The 21,620-nt window shown below is 34.8% G+C and overlaps 3 protein-coding genes across 3 annotated transcripts; all 3 read left to right on the top strand.

Moving 5' to 3' along the window:
• The first annotated feature begins 6,485 nt into the window (after positions 1–6,485).
• Positions 6,486–9,250, top strand: LOC120341149 (uncharacterized). Its single transcript, XM_039409592.2, has 6 exons — positions 6,486–6,851; positions 7,096–7,229; positions 7,718–7,788; positions 7,862–7,927; positions 8,022–8,117; positions 8,417–9,250. The coding sequence occupies exons 1-6, from the start codon at positions 6,735–6,737 to the stop codon at positions 8,566–8,568; spliced, it is 636 nt and encodes a 211-aa protein (XP_039265526.1). The 5' UTR covers positions 6,486–6,734; the 3' UTR covers positions 8,569–9,250.
• A 994-nt stretch (positions 9,251–10,244) lies between these two features.
• LOC120341148 (3-oxoacyl-[acyl-carrier-protein] reductase FabG-like) lies at positions 10,245–11,966 on the top strand. The gene has a single exon (XM_039409591.2). The coding sequence runs from the start codon at positions 11,108–11,110 to the stop codon at positions 11,879–11,881; it is 774 nt and encodes a 257-aa protein (XP_039265525.2). The 5' UTR covers positions 10,245–11,107; the 3' UTR covers positions 11,882–11,966.
• A 2,335-nt stretch (positions 11,967–14,301) lies between these two features.
• Positions 14,302–16,185, top strand: LOC120341147 (creatine kinase, testis isozyme-like). The gene is made up of 6 exons (XM_078119916.1): positions 14,302–14,559; positions 14,638–14,792; positions 14,983–15,115; positions 15,190–15,361; positions 15,435–15,558; positions 15,724–16,185. Exons 1-6 carry the CDS (start codon positions 14,382–14,384, stop codon positions 16,096–16,098), a joined length of 1,137 nt encoding a protein of 378 aa, XP_077976042.1. The 5' UTR covers positions 14,302–14,381; the 3' UTR covers positions 16,099–16,185.
• Positions 16,186–21,620: the final 5,435 nt, after the last annotated feature.

Genomic DNA, 21,620 nt, shown 5'->3' with positions numbered 1-21,620 from the left:
TGGCCTCTAACAAGCACAATTTGCGAACATCCCTTACATAGGTAGAATTTGCAGTACGGACCTTGACCCTTCGAACAATACCATGCTTGTCAGGGTATGTCTCATCAACAATAGCCTTCGGCCAAGGACTACGAGGGGAACTATCATCAAAGATCAACACCAAATCGCCATCTTCCAGATTTCTTTGTGTAGTGTGCCATTTTTGTCTTTCTTGTAGCAGAGGCAAATATTCTTTCTTCCATCTATGTGTCGTGGTACTGCCTTTATTGGCGGTTTTCGAGAAATCGACGTTCCAAATACGATAATTTTTCGAAACTTCGTATTTGCGGAATATCTGAAAATTCATTTTCCGCTCAGTTAGTCTTTTTTTAAACAATATTTCCTTGTCAAATTTATTCTATTCATTCAGTTTAAAGATTTTTCATGTATTTCCGTGCTACAGTTATATTTTGATCAGCCTTTTCAATTTTTATATGTAACTATAAGTGAACATTATATGCGCGTAGAACATATATTCAATGTGTAAAAATATTCTGGCTGAAAGTGCTGCTAGCTTCACAGTGGTTCACAATTGTACTATTGTGAAGCGACTGTGGTCTTATATAGAAAACTGTACGTTGATTGTGTATGGCGCAGGGCTTCAGTAAAACTGACTTTCACAAACGGAAAGCCTGCCAGTTGTATAATATGCATACAATAGTAGTAGTAATAAATAATTCAACCTTTATGGTAAGAAAAGAATATAATTAAATGTACGAGAGTCTGTTTCTGGATTCAATGATTGCGTTCTGGAATCAAAGTTTAGCACACTGGAATTGTAAAATCAGAAAGGACATGATCAATGAATAAACGGTATTCCACAAGATCAAGATAGGATTAAATGTCTTGTGGAACTAACCGCTTTATACACAACTTGGAATAAATAAAGGTAGATTGATGAAAATCTAACGTCATATGACTCAACGGTGACAAATGTACAAAGATCAAAAAACAATTTACAATCGAATATGGTTTAACATTATAATAATGTTAAGGGTGCCAGAGACCAAGTTCTTAGTAACTTAGATCAGGCTCAAATATTACCAATATATAACTGACTTTGTTCTGATATTACATGGCATCACAGTGGATGACTAGCCAAGGTTTTTTCTTACATAATATCTTCTCATTCACACAGTGGTTCAATCAAAGTTGAATCAAATATGTAAAAAAAAATTCATAGTAGATAATAGGTAATAAAAATGTCATGCCGAGAAAAGACAATATGAGTTTTCACAAGCATGACTGACTGCTTGTAAAGGTGGGATAATTGTCACTTAATAAGAGATGAAACCTGAAATTTATGATTTAGGTCAATAATTAAGCTTAAGCTCACCCCTAGATATATTTGGTGAAATTAAAAATACAGTGAATACTTGTTGTAAGGCTGGGTCCATACAATTTTTGTTTTATTACACGAGAAATTCAGGTGTTTAATTTAAAGGTGTTATCTACAGGAAAGTATGCTTGGGCGAATAAGTAAATTCTCAATGCTTGAAAACGGCAGACTATTTCAATATTCTTCATTCCTTCTGCTGTACATAAAAAATCTAAATTCAGACCATTTGTATCGTTAGCGTCTATTCCTTTCTATTTTTTGAACTGAACTCGATATTTAGATAGAGAATATGTGCTTGAACTCTCGATGACAATATGGTCAATGAAGACATCCGGGATTGCTTAAATGTAGGCCTATGTAGTAAAATCGGAAACTGTAAAGTTACAGAAGGCGTCCCGCTTTGAAGTCAAAAAATATGATAAGGCTACATGAAAAATACATAATTTGGCAAACGGCAAAGATCTAGCCTGTTGTTCTATCATGTGGTGTCTGACATTTAATTTTGTCTACACTTGAATTTTTGTTTGCGTATGTTTATACCCAGCAGTGTCAGAAAATCTAGGACGTTTTGTACAAAAATTATGTTGTTCCTAGAATATATTCCAAATGCTCTCCTCGACATTAAAGAAAGAATTGCATTTATTTTGCAACATTGTCAATCACTCTTCTTTGGGTATTTCTTTATTTTATATCTGCAATTGCAGCCTTGAGTTCACCAATATTTTGAGGATTGTCCTGATACAAATTGTCCTTCGGACACCCTACATATCAAAATCTGAGAGTTTTCAGTCCGATAATTAATGTGCCCACTGGATGTCGTTGTTGACTTTTCTCTCAGGAAAGCAAGCGTCTGATTTAATGTATGGGGCGTCACCTCGTCATGCTGGAACCACTGCTAATAACCTCTATGAATCCCTTAAGTAATGTGCAGATTTTTCTTGGCACAACCATGTAATGTTCTGTATTCACCGTTTAAACTCTTTCATTTCCATGTCCTGACAGCAGAAAACCAAGTGAATGATTGACAATTTTGCGAAACTTCGGAGTATAATCATTCGCAAACAAAAGTTCAAGTGCAAATAAAACTAAATAATTTTTTCGGAAATATTTTTAAAAAAATTGTTTACATTTTCTAGATAACCCTCAGAAGCGAAAATGCACAAATAACATTGGGTTTATACTTTCAAACCCATGTTCAGTGTATCAGTATTCCATATTTTTGGCAACAGAATCAAATTGAAATATTCTCACGTGTGAGATTGGAAAACACTGGTCTATATATTACCGTGTAACAAAAAGACTGGTAACAGGATCAGAAAAGCATATTAAACCCATAAATTATAAAATCTATAGATGATTTGAGACAAAAATAACCTGGTTTGCGCTATCCCACTGGAAAATGTGTTACTGCAAAAGGTCCAGCACAGAACTCGAGTACATCTTGACCTCGATTAGTTGAGTTTGTTGTAATTTCGTATAATGCAATGATATTATTTGAAGATATTCAAACCACTGGAGCGTTTCCAAATGCACCGCCCAATAAAACTGGAACACGGTTCAAAACGAGTACACAGAATGCTATAATTGCTTTTGCAAAATTACGACGACAAGTTCTCACTTCTATGTCATCAACGGGACATACTAATTTTGCGTTCGATTTCAGCAGGGCTGACTTGGAACTTCAAGTCTCGCAAAACGAACTTAGTGCAAACGATGAACGCCAAAAATCTTAAAAAAGTTATATAGAATCAAATGTGAAATAAAAATGCTCGCGTGATAACCCACCATTAACTGTAACAGTTCGCACTGAAAGTGATATTAGGTTACGGTGAAACGCGGATAATTGTTACGTCACAATAGTAACAGTAAAGCGCGAATACGCGTTGCGTATAATAATAAATATCGTCCCTCGTTTCCATGGAAGCTTTGTACGCAAAACATGAACGAGTCATTCATGTTTCTAACATAAAATAGGCACGAATCTTGGAAATAAGCACGATATGGTAACCCTGCGTTGGTGTAATGTTAAAAAAAACGTATCTCACATGCATAAATTTAATTTACATACATATTATCGATAATTTTAATTACATTTGGAGAATTTTATTTGCTGGTGTCATATAAAAAAAAAGCAATAAGGAATGTACACAAAGCAAATGCCCCTTCAATCACTTGCTTGACGCAGTCGAACTTGAAAAGTCATTCTGGAATATTTTTAAACATTCATATATTTTTTATAAAAGCACTCATACATCTCATAACTATGTGAAATACTTTATATGTACGAGCTTGTGCGCATGAATCGAAGAAATATTGCCTTTGAACTAATTTAAAGCATAGTTAAACTGATAGCTAGATTAAGGGAATTTGTAGTAACATTTATGGCTAACCTGAATGTTTAATCATTTAATTTATATTTAGGTAACAGTAAAACTCATTTAGTCAAAAATATATTTCATTTTCTCTGCTCATATCAGGATATGCCTAGATCTTTAGGGCCATTTTTGCATACCACAATTTCCGTATAAATAAATCAAAAATGTCATGCAACAGATCCTTTTTTTCAATTTGGACTGGACTGCACCAGATTGCGAATATTAAATATTTCATTTGAACAAATATTTACTTAATAAAGCTTAGCACGGTTGATCACACTGAAATGCAACGGCACAGATGGGATTGGGTATTTAAATGTATTCGGTACGTTGTCTTGCATTGACAGTTTGAAGCATGAAACGTCAAGGAAAATTAAAAAAAATAACGAAATTCTTACGTTTATTATTGTATAAATATTAAATGCACTGGGAAAATACTGAAATGAAACTAAATACTGAGTGAAATAGTGAATGAACCTTTCGATAACGGTTGAAATCTAGTTTGCCCACTCCTTGGAAGCAGCCAGGGTGCGAAAGAATATTTCCATCACTTCAGGACGTTGGTCTATTGGCGTGACGCTGCTTTAGATCACATTCGGACATTCGCAAACTAGGCAATTGAACGCATACACTTGCGCATGAGTACTTTAAAACAGGGGTGTGCAAACTGCGGCCCGCGGGCCAAATGCGGCTCGCAGAGAAAAATTGTGCGGCCCGCGGAGAAGTGACAACTTTTCAGCAGTTTTTTTTTTAATTTTTGTGTTTTAACTCAACATTTCTGCCAGGACCCCAAACAATGCCGTGAAATCAATAACGAAAAGAAATATTTTTTTGTGCTTGCATCTACAGTAAAAACTCTACCTACGAAAGGCTCTGGATACAAAAAATTGACTTAGGAGAATTTCGTAAAAAACATTGCTTCGGCCAACGTAAGTTTTTTTCCATACGAGAGGCCAAAAACCGAAAACAAAAAACGCGTGTTGTGACATTTTTTTATTTTAGGTTAACCCTGCTAAAACGCCCAAAAACAGTGAAAACCCGTCAAAAAACACCAAGAACCCTGCTAAAACGCTTAATTTAATGCAGTGCTTGAATCACAGTCCAATTTGAATATCGCAAACTTCGATTACCGTTTTTCGTGTTTGTAAGAATATCGAATATGGCACACATATCCTATAGCGCCGCCGTCAACGTTTGGGTCTAAAACATTTTTCAATTATATCATATTTATCGCAATCGAAGGCAGTCGTGTGCGATACGGCAGTAAATTACAGTCGGCATGAAAGGATTTCAATTAGCGCTGACTTGAAGTGCTCATTACACGGCGAGGATGTTTTGGATTAGAAATATTTTACAACTTTTATCGTGTATTTCAATTTTGTCGAGGTAGTTTGTGCGACCTCGGCAATAAATCTGAAAGCAAATTGTGTTGTAATAAATTGTTTTCATCCGTTTATTTCGATAGTGACCGAATATAAGGGCAATTTTTTTCATTTCTTGCGTTTTAGATCGTATAAAATATATTATTTAGTATCTATCGCGGCGTCGTTGATGACAATATCGTTCAGTTTAAGTTAATGGTATTAATTTATAATCAAAAATAAAGTCATAACAGCCGACATGAAATATTTAAATCAGCGCCGACTCGCAAAATAAAATAAGATTTCCGGTCTCAATTCTCTTTTATTGGCAGATGATAATTCGGAAATCAGGTTCATGCATTTAAAAATGACGATGATCGCGTAATTACATTTGCGTTTTTCTGAATCAACGAATGGTGTCGTAAGCAATACGAAAACGAAGTCACCTGCTCTGCCACAAGCCAATCAACTATCTGCCATACCGTTGGCCCGTTCGTTTTCCGCGAGTACGTACAATAAGTCTAACTCAGTTTCAGCTGAGAAGACGATGCTACGCGTAACAGGTAAGACCAAAGAAAAAAACTTAAATGAAAATGCAAAATAAAAGGAGTAAATTCTAATTTTGAATTTCATATGCGTGTGCTCGTTTTCGTACATTAGGTTCTCTCCTAGATTTCAACTTTCAACGCCTCCTCCGACCACCGTCGTCCTACTCTCCATGGTCTTTTTTTAGCCAGTCAAATCTTATGTCCTACTTTTGTGGGGGATTGAACGGACCGTACTTAAAATTTTTTTACTTACGACGGGGCTTAGAACAAATCAATTTCGTCCCAATTACGGAAACCCCTTTACAAGTAGAAATTCTATGGTAACATAAAAGTACAGAGAAATACCGAATAAAAACTACAAATTTTTCGTATCAAGAGACTTTTGTATAGGTAGAGTTTCTAGGTGTGGCCCGTGGCTTCACCCAGTTACTTGTATTTGGCCCGCCTGTGAAAAAGGCTGCACACCCCTGCTTTAAAACATACGTATATTCCCATCTATGTATACTTGCAATAAGGCCAGATATTTTACACGCACATATATTGGCAGCGAACTTATAATGATTTCCACTGAAATAAAATTACTATGATACATATCGAATTCGAGTGACTGATTGAGTCGCGAGACAAAACAAAGAATATTCGCATCTTGATATCGTGTCTGGCTGCATCACGTTCATTATGATAATCAGAACATAGCAAACTAAATTTTGTTTTCAGTATTGTGCAAGTATATTTGAATTGCAGCACTCAAACGTATTGATCAGTGTAACGTGAACGTGCAAAGAAAAATAACATTACAAAAAAGCATGTAAGTAGAAGCTAAGATTGGATACTGTATCATTTGCAATGTAGCTATGCTATACGAAGTATATCGTACTTTATTTTTGTTGAGAAAATGAGCGTTTTGTTTTATAGCTGTTCTATGGCATATGTGGAAAATACCTATTAGTATTGTGCCTACTTCTTCAACTCTGTTTTGAATATGAAAAATTAGTTTGATACATAAATATCTAAAATTCTCTTAATTTTGCTACACGTAACACAGGAGAATTAACAGAAACTTATAATAACTATGATCCTGTGCGTTTCGTTACTTATGATGCCGTTATCATTTGCATTAGTATCGACTGCATCCATATCACAAAGATGCCATCTACCTAAAGTGACAAACGAACTAGACGCCGAGAAAGTGAATCTATAACAAATTGCCTTTTCACTGACTATAAATTCGATAGAGATTCCAGTGTGCGCCTTCGTCAGTTTTTTATGTTAAAATCTTGCAAATATTAGGCGATTTTCAATCTATATTAGATAAATGAAACCACATTCGCAAAATCTTTTGAACCTAATATTTGATCAATATTATAAATGACAAAAATGTTGAAAAAGTTTCCCAGTGTCTTGTGTTGAATTTTAATTCCCCAATTTTGTAGTTGATTGGAACTACTTGGTATGCTGGACTGCAGACCAATGATATTGCAGCGTCGATGATTTCCTGCGCCAGATTTAATAATTTCACTTCTACAAACTCCAGTTTCGGAATACTGCTAACGGAACACGGTGTTAGGTGAGTTTATGAGGAGCTTTTACTCGTAACAAAAAATATACTGTCCATCTGCCAGTAAGAACTTTTTTCGACAAAATGCATCATTGGGTAATTATAGTTTCACCATTTTATTAAATGAATGAATAAAAGAAGGTAGAGTTCGAATCTGTGTACGAAGATAAGCAATATGTGATCAATCTTGCAAATCAAAGCTATTTGTAATAAATAAATTGGTTAAAAAATTCATAACGACAGATGATCACATTCAAACAAATTCACATATCAGGTTATTTATTTCAGGTTTTCCCTGACTATTTTTATGCCCATTTCCTCCCCTGGGTTATAGCAAATCGAAAAGTTTCGAATGAATTTACCAATTCTAATATATTTTAGATTGAATACGAATGTTTTATTCGGTGTGAAACGTAATGCTAACCAGTACGAAAGGAAATGACACAATCGAAAAGTTATATGCTAATGTTAATATGTCAACTTCCACTTTTTCATAGATTTGTTCAATTTGGAGTTCATTTCAATAATGACGGAAATGGAACATATCTTTTGAGCAAATCAGACAGAAGTATGTTGTTTACATTTAATTTTTAAATACCATAAAACACATTCTCATTCTTTGATAAATTAAATTTTTGTAGAACATAATCACGCCAAGCACGAAAGCGAAATGAACGCAATGGATAGGAAAGCGGTGTTGGATATGGGTAAGCATACATTAAACAACGAATATGTCAAATTATTAAATATGTTACAGAGTTTGTTCATTGGGAGCTTATCGATTCACTTCTATTTTTTAAGACAACTTTTTCGACAATGGAGATCATGTGTTCTTGACTGACTATGAAAATTACTTCGCAATTTTTATATGTCCACCTAATGGAGTCGCTGGTAAAGGTATAACACATCACATTCATATCTAATGGAAGCAATATAACAATCTTTTTTAACACAAGAATAGTTCACTTCTCACAAAGATTTCATTAGCTTAATGATAAAGATATAAACATATTTTGTGTTGAGTCAGATCATTATTATTGCATGGAAAAACTTCATCTCTCCAGTGTACCAAAAGCTCAAATTTTGAATACATTCACTTTTCATTGTTATTTCAAATATGGAATGCTTATAATGGAACAGTTTTTCTGAATAATATTTATTTCATTCAGTATAGTAGTACTTATTCTCGTTTGCAGGGCACCGTTTGGTTTGGGGCTGTTTTTCAAATCCGACACCAACTTTGTCACAGGTTGCAGCATTCATCAATGTTCTTCATGAAGTCGGAATATCAGCCAACTTTCATGCTTCAACCTGTTCGGAAACAAACTGGTTGTCGATAGAGAAATGAAAAAATACTAGAACTCAAATTTCAAGAAGTTGATAAAAGTTATTTCTGATTCCGAAAAATTATTTTTAATAGATAATATTTTGAAAATGTTTTGCAATATAGAGTTATTATTGTTAATCCAGAATGTTTCATCAATTGCTTTGAAATATATGGTGTTTAAAGATTGTTGTTGTCGTAAAAAGGGTAAACCTTCAAACGCCGGATTTTCATTTCACTAAACAGACAGACATTACCATTTTTAAATGAAATATCTTTCGTTTGCACTACTTGAAGATTTGTGAGGTACGAAGTAAAAACAAAACAAAAAATAAATTATTCGACATTCACAGGCAACTCTCTGTATTATAAACGTATTCCTTTGTTGAAAAGGGTAATAGTAACAAAAAAATTAAAAAGTTACAATTTCAGACTGTTGCCAAGTACTTTATTGATGATGTTCAGTTCCTTCATTCAATTTGTGAATTTTATATATACACCTCAACTCCAGATCACGCAACAGGTTTTGATTGGATATCGAAGATGTGACGACATCGGTGGAAGCTGGAATTGTGGAACAGCCACGGTAACTTACCAGTACCATGACTGTCCCAGCTTTTCCAGACCCCGTGACGATGGCTAATGCTTTCAGTTTCAACGTGAATTGAAACACCTAATTGTTGTTTTTCGTAAGAAAACGTCCAACTTTCGCAGAGCACGAGGTCCGTTGGATGGCCGTACATTTGCACCCGTATATCCGCGCGTTCAATCTATATGAGGGTGCTAAAATCCATGGGTTAGGGTTAATATGGGTTCAAATATCCGTAAAAAAAATTCCGTAGATGCAATAGTATGCAGATGCAATTATCGTGGGTTCAAATGTAATGGAACCGATCCGTTGATTTTCGCTAAATACAAGATCCGCTGATGGACGGTCGCGGAAGCGCTAAAATTATTTTTAATTTTATATCGACGTCCCTCAAAAAACTTCAGATAGGAAAACGAATCCCACAGAGCCCACAGGAAGTTTTGAAATAAATAAAAGTGTTTAATTCAAAACACATTGCTGCATTCTCTGTCACTGGTATATGGAAATGCCTTAATATTCAAAATCGAGAATATTCGATTTATGGTATGTCAACCCCAAGTCCGCTAATTATTCCTGAGATATGGCCCAATCATGGATCAAGAGTATGAATATGCGAGAATGTATGCTGTGCAGCGCAACTGAACATACCGCCATACGATATCCCAATTGATCCATGAAAATGCAATATAGCATCGCACTCACTGAACTGGAAATATATTTCTGTGATCTACAGAGATAGAGTGCGCTTCTCTCTTATTTCCGAGAGACAATTTCAAGCCTCTCTTTTTTGGCGATAGACTTCCAACTTTTACGAGGCGCGTAATGCATTTCTTATGGGATTTGACAGAAATCAATTATTTGCGTCGATTTTACTTGCATATTCTCCTGATCTTGATTCGTTTCACATTTATGTATCAAACGCTAATATATCCCAGCCCGCCATACGGTGCTAATTTTGACTGTTTTATCAATTTGCGTTAAGTCGTGGATTAATAATATTGCCAACGTATCAGTCAAAAGCATCCAACAACGACCACAGAACATTAACCAACATGGCTTATCGGAATCGCTCCCCCTATATCGCCGTATTTTGCGTGGCGAGCTCAATATCATTGTGTGGCCTGGCTTCGTAGTACCCGAGCTATACATAAAAATGGAACTAAATGGATCTCCAGAAGTGTGTGTACCAATATGGAGATAACTAATTTTGTTCGCCTACTTTACACCAAGTTGTGTACAGGAACTGAAACCTATGTGAAGGGGGTATATTCACTTGACTAACACAAACAGTTCCCGAACTCGTAATAGAACTAAATTAAGGAAAATCGGAATAAAATGATGGCCTAACCCCAACCTGATACACACACTACGGGAGTATCAACTAAAGTGCGCTTCGCCCTCAATCGAAGGCGTGAAATCTTCCCCGTGAAGGTTATTGCGTTTTTATGATATCAGACAACACCAATTGCTTCCATTTATATCATCTATTATTCTATTGTGTAATCTCGTGAACAACCAAATTGTTTTCAGAACGAGATCCACATCAGGCTCTAAATTTATAACTTGAATATCATTGTATTTGAATATCCAGTAAGTGTCGAATATACATCCATATGCGGATCACTGGGTACTAAAATAGATGAAAAACAGGCCAAAACCAGATGCAGCACGAAGAAACTTTGGGAACATAAATGCAAAGATGGCGGCGATCAATTTATCCCGCGCTGAGACAACGCAAAACGAGAGAGAAGATCGTTACATGTATCTTCAGTTCAGTGCTTTGATCGCACTCCAATAATCAAACGCAACGTTGCATGTTTGCTCAACCGAAACAATTTACTAAGTCAGTGGTTAATTTCTCTCGCACTGGTATAAAATCATTCATAGACAGTTCTTTTCACTCCCTCGCGTAAATTTCCACAGAGCGACGGGCTGATCAAGTCTAATTATCTTTGCGCTAATTTGTTCTATAAAATGGATAGTTCTTTTCAAAGGAAAATAGTTTTAATAACGGGTGCATCGAGTGGATTAGGAGCCGCAATTGCTCGCAAATTTGCAGAGCATGGTACATTGTTGTCACTGACTGGAAGAAATGAAGTCAATTTGGAAAATGTTGCCAAAGACTGTAAAGATAAAGGAGCGAGAGAAGTGCTAACAATATTGGCTGACTTTGTAAATTTAGAAGATATTAAAAAAGTAGCAGAGAAAACCATTGAGAAATATGGAAAACTCGATGTTCTTATTAATAATGCAGGAGTGGCAAGATTTGGAGATCTGGAAAGTGTGAAGTTCCCAGATTTTGACTGGATGTTTCAAATTAATATCAAATCTGTAGTTTATCTGTCTCAGTTATTGATCCCACATTTAGTAAAATCCAAGGGAAATATTGTTAATCTCTCCAGCGTGGCCAGTACAATACAATATCCCCAAGCTCTTATCTACGGAATGACTAAATCTTCCTTGGATCAGTTTACGAAAACAATTGCTCTCGAATATGCTCCTAAAGGAGTTAGAGTTAATGCTGTGAATCCATCGGGTATACGGACATCACTACTTCGACATGAATTTGAGAATAATCAAGATGCAGATTCAGCATGGGACAATTTTGCCCAGTTTCATCCAATGGGTAGACTTGGGACGGTTGAGGATGTCGTCAGCGCAGTAATGTTTTTGGCATCTGATGCTTCTAGTTGGACGACAGGGCAATGTTTAGTGCTGGATGGCGCCAGGTCGTTAAATGCCAACTAACTCTAAACGTGGTTGTATTTTTTTTCTGAAGTCTTTCACATTTTTCATTTGTTGAGTTTGATCAATAAAACCATACAGAATGTCAGTTCTCTGTTATTATAATTGTGCTGATTTGCGTTAAACAATACCATACTATACATTCCAAACCTCCAATTCACCTTGTACCAGTGGTGAACTGTGGCCGGATCGCACCGGAACGGCGTTCCGGTTGTTTGACATTTTACTTCATTTTTCGTTCCTGTTGTTGAATAAAATTGTGGTACAAAAAGTCTAGTTTCTCTGGTAAACTTAGTTATTAATTTATGTTTTGTTACATCATAATTCGTACGTCTTTTTACAGTTTTACTTTAGTACAGCAGTAACGTGTAATAGATGTTTCCCCAACTTTTGACCCCGTGAAAGTTCATTCTATACCTTTCTAATAACTAGATTTGTATTGAATTGCTATGAATACTCTTATAATATTATACAAACATATTTCATATAATTTATTCGCAGTTCTGTAAACGTACGCGTCGTGTTGTGAATATATTACATTTTTGCAAATTAGGTGCGTTCCGGTTGTTACGATTTTTTCAGCTCATCCCTGCCTTATACACGTTGGTTGGTTGGTTATACAGCGGATTAACTTTTGCGCGATTCTATAAAGTGTGACAAATAATCACTTTCAAAAAGGGGTATTACACAAACATTGCATCGTTTCAAACATTAGTTTACAAACTCATAATATTCCTAAATTTGGAAAAATGTTGAGGGATTTGTGGGGATCTGGCCATACAGAGTAACTTGCTATCCGCTTCCCAAACCAGTCATAAAACCAAGACAAGTTTATTTTTATTAGCTGATCTAGTATTCAGCATTGTCGCATGCCGTTGGTGTTCACTCAGAGTAGACAGAATGGCCCGTCGCTCACGGCTCTTAGCGAATAAAGGGACGTGCTACGGTGCATACGAACTTGTGTAAAAAATCACTTATGATGTGTACTTTGGGCACATCTGCTATTTTTTTACGACATCTGCAGTTGAACGTTCAAAAATTGAAGAGACGAAGAGGCTGATTATTTTTTCAATTCAAACTTAATATTCTATTACTATTTTTCAACTATAATTTTGCTGAAATTGAATAAAGAGATTTACTCGTTGACTTACTACATTCCCGCCACACAAGGTAACATCATATTTTGACATAAATTTATTAGCAGAAAAGGTATAGGGTGTTACAGAGTTCTATGAGAATGTACTGCTTGAGGAATCCAATTGTACATACATCGCTGCGTTCAACTAGAAAACGAATTAACTTGTAACCTGTAGAGCAGTGGTTCCCAAACTTTTTACTGTTGGGACCCACTATTTATTACCACAGCTTATGGCGACTCATTTAATTTTTATGACATAACACAGAACACAGCAATGGCTAATCATCGCCAAACTACCGTGTTTCCTCGAAAATAAGACCTAATTTGAATTTTAAAAATGATTTTAATTAAACCCTACCCTTAAAATAAATTTAAAATGTGTGGAAGAGGATAGGTTCAATAACCTGATGTAAGGTGGTGATTACACCATTATTCAAGATTGTGTGATATCACAATTATGCTATTTTTTTATAGGAAATACAAATAAAAACAATGGATTTCGGTTTTTATATAATGTTTATTAAAAAATCTCGTGCTTTTCTAAAATGTAATTTTATTTTTAATGTATGAACACAAAAGAAAAACCAAAAAAAAAAAAAAAACCTAAAAAAAAACATAGTGTTATTCTTCAAAAGAAAATAAATCTAAATCCTGTCTAAATTTCAGGGAAACACGGTACAAAGTGCTGTACGGTGTACAAAACTGCTATGCTTAAAAAAAGCCACATGGTCATTCTTTGTGTAGCAAATTTTTGTTCCTTTGAGAAGATCGTAAAAAGGAAACTTTCACAGATAAGAATTTAAATTCAATTTTTTTTTCGAAGATTCACATAGTCGCCACCGATTCTAATAACCAGTATAAATAATCAAAGCTTTCTACATCTTTTCACGACCCACTAAGATTCCTTTTGCGACCCACCAGCGGGTCGCGACCCATAGTTGGGGAACCGCTGCTGTAGAGCATATATTCTGAAATTTAATGTGGCAGCTCGCAAGTCGCAACATCAATATAGGCATTCTACTAGTAAATTTTTATTACTCAACACTCGTGTAGCCGCTGACTAATGCATGAAATACATTAATTCATTTAAGTCTACACTTTGGCACGTAAATCTTTGTTCGTGGAATCGTGGGTTGACTCGCATATTTTATTTGGCGGTATTATCATATGTTCGCGCAATTCGACAAAAAGTGATAACATTGGCTTGATAAGGTAGTTGTTCGCACTAATCAGGCGCGAAATTCATGGTACAAAACTAAGCATGAACAGAAACTAATCATCGATCTCATGAATACCCACTCAAGCCGGAGAAGAATATTTGCAACATTCAATTTATATTGGAAATGAATACCGAACCAGCAAAAAATGCCAAATACTAGCACTATCAAATATACAGCACGAGAGGAGTTTCCGGATCTATCCAACCACAATAACCACATGGCAAAATGTTTGACAAAAGATATTTACAAAACCTTGAGATCCCGACAAAGTCCAAATGGATTCAACATCGACAACGTTATTCAAACCGGCGTTGATAATCCAGGTATAATGTTGATCTTTGTATCATCGTTATCCTTGTGACATGAAGCAATTTTGAACCCAAAATATGATATTGGTTTAGGACATCCTTTCATTATGACGGTGGGATGTGTTGCTGGGGACGAAGAATCGTATGAAACTTTTGCTGAATTATTCGATCCCGTTATTGAAGCTAGGCATAACGGATACAAGAAAACAGCCAAACATAAGACAGATTTGAATCCAGAACATTTGATGGTAAACAACCTAAACTGTGGATGCTCCAGGCTTGATAAAATCAGTAATTTCCCTCTCAGTGATTTTGTAACTTTTCAATAATAAGAGCTTGCTGCACATATTTTTCAACATAAACGTTCTTTTTATCGAGGTGATTATAAATAAAAATCATGCTGGAAAACAATATATGAATCGTTTTGATTGTTTTCAGGGAGGTGATTGCTTGGATGAAAAATATGTTCTTTCATCTCGAGTACGAACTGGAAGGAGTATCAGGGGACTATGCCTTCCGCCACACTGTAGCCGCGCTGAAAGAAGAAAAATTGAAGAAATTTCATACAAAGGTACTGATTTTGATCACTGTTTTACTGAAGTTACAAACATTCAACATCATTTAACCAAAGAACTTTTTTCTCAGCCTTAGAAAAGTTGGACGGAGAATTAAAAGGAATATATTACCCACTGAATATAATGTCAGACAAAGATCAGGAACAACTAATTAATGACCACTTCTTGTTTGATAAACCCGTTTCGCCATTGTTACTTTCCGCCGGCATGGCTCGTGATTGGCCAGATGCCAGAGGAATATGGTGAGTGATAATCATTTTATTGTGAAATTAAAAAATATTCAAGTACAGTTATAAAATGCAAAACACATTTCAGGCATAACGACAAAAAGAATTTTCTTGTTTGGATAAATGAAGAAGATCACCTCAGAGTAATCTCAATGCAGAATGGAGGGAAAATGAAAGAAGTTTTCACCCGTTGGTGCAAAGGACTTAGAGAGGTGCGTTTTGAAAATTAACGAATTCGACACAATTGCTTTGGAAAGTGATGCTCACTGCGTACAACAATAGCATTAAAATACAGTTGATCCATTCATTTTGTAAAATTTATTATATTGCAATTTTAATATGTCGTACCGTAAAAATATTTTAACGTTCCTTTTCAGATTGAAATTCAAATGAAGGAACTTGGTCGCGAGTACATGTGGAACGAACACCTCGGTTATATCCTTACATGCCCAAGTAATCTCGGTACCGGTGTTAGAGCTGGTGTTCACTTAAGGATACCTCTCTTCTCCCAACATCCAAAATTTGACGAAGTTCTCAGAAAACTTCGTTTACAAAAACGTGGAACAGGTGGAGTTGATACAGCAGCGGAAGGAGGAATTTTTGACATATCAAATGCTGATCGTCTTGGCTTTTCTGAAGTTGAACTTGTGCAAATGGTTGTAGACGGTGTTGAATTCATGATCGAATGCGAAAAGAACTTGGAAATGGGAAAATCTATTGAAGATGATGTTCGCCTACTTCAACAAAAATAATATTAGAACCTGACGATATTTGATTTTATTATGGCATTTCTTGTCAATAATATTCGATATGTAAATACATGACCACAGTGAATAAAACTGCAATTGTGTTTTTTTTAACTTGTTTTACCAAATGGGTGAGTTTGAGCTTTTAGGGTATTTGAAATATTTTTATTCGCCAGATTTACCGCTATCTCATAAACTTAAACAAAGTAAAAACAAACGACTAAATAAAAAAATACAGGATGAGATAGACAATACGTATATATATATATATATATATATTAGTTGCATCGAAAACACTTCTTACATTCTTATCAGAGTGAGATGTGATGACCCCACAAATTTTTTGTTCGTAATTATAAGTATTGGACAGGAAAACAATGAAGTTTCGTGTTTCAATTGGTTCAGACAAAATGAATCTTATTTTTGCCGACGAATTGTCGTTCAATTCAATCACAATGTAGCGGTATCTTCCGTCCACCTTTCATACATATCGCGACTGTAGAATGTTAGAATAAATATATTATGATCAATCCCAGAAAATAAGTTTGTAAAATTTCAACGAGTGCTGATTAAATAAAGCAAGAAATAGTATAAATTTTAAATTATGTCAGGTTTCAGTTGTTTGTGTGAGTCATTATCTCTGTCATGTGATATATTTTCGTCTTTGCACGAAAACGAATTGTTGCTTGAACAATTGTCTGTAACGTGATGTAATTGTTGTAAAGTTGAATTGTTGTTGTTATGGACTTGTGGCAAATAAAACAATAATAACCGATACTCAACATTTTGGTATCAAATCTAAGATTCTAATACAAATAAAGAACGCGCGATTGTGTTTTTAATCATCCATTATTAGTAAATAGCGCTGCTAATCGATCCTCGCACCGTTATCTGATACAATTGTCACGCGGCAAAAAAAATATGATAAGGAGTATCTATATGAGAAGCTCAAATGTTCATACTTTTTTGGATGGTTACAAAACGAAACATATATTAACAAACGCAACTTGTAGAGTTACCAGATAAAATAGACACGATGTGAATGGGGTGGACGTTTCCCACTAGAGAGAATAACAAAGGGTACTGCCAATGACGAAAGAAATGGATACTGTATTCATATATTTAAAAACGCGTACTAAGCGAAAAAAAATGGTTTTGGCCCCTTTTTTAAATTTTTGTATTAATCTTCCAGCCTCGGGCACTGTGATATATTTTTGAGATCAAGGAAACAAAAAATTCGGTTATCCAGAGAAGTAGGACTATAATTGTGCGCAAAAAAAATTTCACAGAGCATGTCACAGAGGGTTGTTTTTCATATCAATTTGCCTCATATTGCGGACTCCACATACGATAAAGTGCTTTACTTTGCTGACATTTGGAAATGCTCCTGCACGACATACCGTACTTCAAATGATTATTCATTGTCGATGGATTGTAAAAGTAGAATCTGAAACTCTCAGTTATGTCAGTAATAAAATGAAAAACGATTAGTTCGAAAATGGTTCATTCTTAACGCATTCAATAAAACACAAGTCTTTTTCCAGATAAATTTGTTTAACGTTTCAGTTACACATTGTAATCACGACCAGTGCGTGAACATCGTATACCACTTTTGAATAATAGACCTCACGTGAATTTGCGTGACCGACTGACCGACCAATTGTTATTTTAGAAAAGTAGACAACAGTTATTAATCTGGATTATCTAGGCAACACAACAATAAGGTAAAAACTGAAGAAGTGAAGTGTATAGGCTTCATTGTTCTCCTAAGAAATAATTTCCAGTCTTTATGAAAATTTAGTTTCCATATTTACAAAGAATAATGTTTAAAAAGCTGAGAAGAGTTTTACCTATGACCAAAATGTTCAAACCTCACCCGCATAAGATAAATAACGGAGCAAACATTGGAAGATGTTGTCTGCCACTTGGTAACCACGGTCGTCAAATATCATTTTAATCCTTTCCTTTACAAATCGTTTCCAGGTCTCTGCGTCACAAGAAAGATAGGTAAACATTGAAGTTAGGCGTGGGTCGTCAATACAGTAGATCATACACGATAATTTAACATTCTAGTTTGGAATTAGTGTCTGTACTGACACAATTTACTACCGTTATCTGGGAGATCAAGGTGTTTTATGGGAGTACGTGTGAATCTGTTTGTCTTTAGGCTGTGTTGTGTTTGATTTTGACAGGATTGGCTTAGTTTCATATTCAAGGCTACGCTGGGGCTATTTGAATGCATTGGCTGGACATTTTCAAATTACAAATATTAGCATGTTACCGTAAGACTGTGTATACTCAAGTCAGGTTAGGGTAAATTTATTGATAGGCGTAAAAATGGCACACCAGCAAAATTTAAGTAAAAGCTTTTTTAATGCAAACAGGAGGTTTTAACAATTTAGCGCTGTACAAAAATATGGAGTTACTTACTAATTATGTGGTTAGCTATCCAAAATTAAATATTCGCCATGTTGATTTCTGATCGGCTATTTGCTATTTAGCAATCACTTTTTAACTCTTGCGTGGGGTATTTGTGTCTGTCTACGTATGCGAATATGCACACTCAAATATATACGCAGTATTTGTAAAATACTACATTTGTAACTTATATATATACCAACAATTTTAGTAAGTTGGTTTTTCTCTATCACTTGATAATTTATAAATCTTTTGTTAATAAAAGAAGTTTTTTTGTCATACCTCTTTTTAATTTATTGGGGTTTATGGAACAAATTACCTGGCCATATCCTAATCCTAAATCGTTTACGAAATCTACCAGGTGGTCGCAGATGATGTTGTATGAACGTGATGTTTTACAAAAGGATGATTGCAATTACATAGGCGCTCTTCTTTTGTTCGAGTTCGGTATATGACGTTGTTTATATACAGCATGTGGAAAGGGAAATATAGTACATAATAACAATTTATTAAAAAGTTTCATTTCATTTTGTCTCTAAATATTTCATGATCATATTTGTATTTATAACCTAATTCAAGTTTATTTACAAAGATATTATAATAACATACATAATTGTTTTTCATCATTTCTATTAGGTACTCACAGCCAACTAATTTTAAATTATCTTACATAATTTTATGTACTGCTTAGTATCTTTGTAATGAGTTATAGCCAATATTTGAGATGACAAACGTATATAAGACATTTTTAAAATGACCACATAAACTTGAAAATGTTGCTAGTTAATTAGCCAACAACTCATTTACTTCTAGATATCGCAGTGACATCAGATATATTCTTCTATTGGATTTGCCCCGAACAACGGGATGGTTCAGTGCGCAGAGACAACAATAGAATATTGAATGTTTCTGTGTGTTATATATCACGGTGCACAGACCTCACAATCATATAACGTAATAGGTAGGCTTTCCGATAGGTAGATATATGAAGGGGCAGTGGAACTTTAAAATGTTAGCGAGGAAAGTCTAGCAATTTCACTATAAAGTAGCTCTCTCACTTATTCGTGATGCATTAAATATTATTGCGAACATATCGATTTTTTGATATGTTTTACAATAGGTATTTAGTTGACCAACCATGGCGTGGGTTAATATTTAATATTAGTCAGCTACAAATTTTTTTTTTTTTAGTTGCAGCGGTCGACCAATGAATTGAATACATATCAAAAACTCTATATTGGTGTAGAAATATAAAAAATATGGGGAGGTGAAACAACCAGATTAGGCTAATTTAGAGATTTTCACCTAAGTTTAAATTCCTGACAATCTTATTCATCAGTCAGTCTACTATTCGGAGTTTCATGTTTTCAGCATAAATTGAATAACATTTTTAAATGGTCAACAATTAATGCATTTAATCATTCTTTTAACTTCGATAGCGCGACTAGAAATATCGATTTATTTAGCACCATGGGTCGGCCACTATGGCTGCCTCCCAGATAAGAAAGTTGGTACTGGGAAAACAATTTTTCTGCTGGACTGTGAAAGTCGCTGTCAATGACATAAAATTCTGATAATTTTGTTGCGGTTTACTGAGGTGTCACATGTGAAATTTATTGAAAACAAAGGTAACTTTTCTTGTAGCTATATCCAGTAAATGTAAGTACAACGAACTCAATGAGATTTTTCAATGTCCAAAATTACAGTATTTCTTTTGAACGATTATCTTAATACGTTATGTAATTACGATTTTCAGAATGGTAAGGTGATAAAATAACCAGCTATAATTTATGGATGACGGTGCAGCGAGCAATAAAGGATAGGTCTGATCAAATATTTGCTTTCTAGCCAAGTAATTTTGACGACACAAGAAGTAATTTGTAAGCTATCTGTGGCTTGTCTAACCCGGACATAAACTTTCATTATTGCTTCGAAGAAATATTTTTCCTCGAATTGTTTAATGCCACAAACAATTTATAACAAATTTCGCATTTAAATAAATATTTCAAAGAATTTGAGTGTTAGCATTTGTATTATTTGCGAGTAACGCACTGCACATTACAAACATCGTGTTTTTGCTAAACTCAAACGTTGATTTTGGAATTGTCAAATTTGTTCGAGGTCTTCCTACTAGTGAGCCAATAGATCCTGGTATGGTCGCCAAAAAATCTCCAAAATCAGAATAAGGTGACAATCTATAGCAACAAGTACATACCTAGTACAAACTAGCAAATTTTCAGTCATGTTTTTTCAATATAACTAAGCGTTTACAATCTTGTCTTTTTTCCCAATTTCGTTTTTCGTCAACCTGGCTATTTCTTGTATTTTCTTATATCTATGCAAAATTAAAATGTTCAAAGTATAGTACAAAAACGACACAAACAACTATTCAAAGCACTATTCACTGAGAACAAAAATAATTCAGATAACAAGTTTATGTTTATCAAGTCTGGAGAGACAACCATTTCTATAACGTCATATTTACACGCCATTATTCATAGCATATTGTTTTGACAAAGCATCTTGATTCAACCCACTTCAAATTTAGAAGTATATTTATATAAACACACAGTTTAGACATCGAAACCCTTCACTCCAGAATGAAAATGGTTCTTAGTTCAATAAATTTATTTTCTCAAGCAAATAATATATTTGTTGTCTACCATGGACAAAGGTTAGATTGTAACCATCCCAATTCTCAAGCCATGAACAACATATGACGATATATAGATAAATAAACTCAGTCTGGCTAGGTAAAGTTCCTTTATCATGATTTCCACTTGTATAGCACACAGAGAACCCGCGAACAGAAACTCTCAAATTACGAGCCCACCCTTTTGTTCAAATCAGTATTGTTAAAGACTCAAAACTAATCGTCCTTCTATGTTAAACGTGTTTCTTTCAATCACTACGGACGTGCACTGAAGGGACAGATATATATTTTTTTTCTTGAAATCAACTCCTATCGACAACAAAACGTGGCGCCCGAAGCCCAAATGATAAGAGCAACTATCTATTGTAACTACTACCTTGTAAAGAATAGTATGTGGTTCTCTAGTTAGTGAATTTCACTAGTCTTTAACGCATTTTTAATTTTTTTCCCATTCCAG

The sequence above is a fragment of the Styela clava genome, chromosome 14, assembly GCF_964204865.1.
Source record: "Styela clava chromosome 14, kaStyClav1.hap1.2, whole genome shotgun sequence".
Taxonomy (NCBI): Eukaryota; Metazoa; Chordata; class Ascidiacea; order Stolidobranchia; family Styelidae; genus Styela; species Styela clava.
This window is presented reverse-complemented; position numbering and strand designations above follow the sequence as displayed.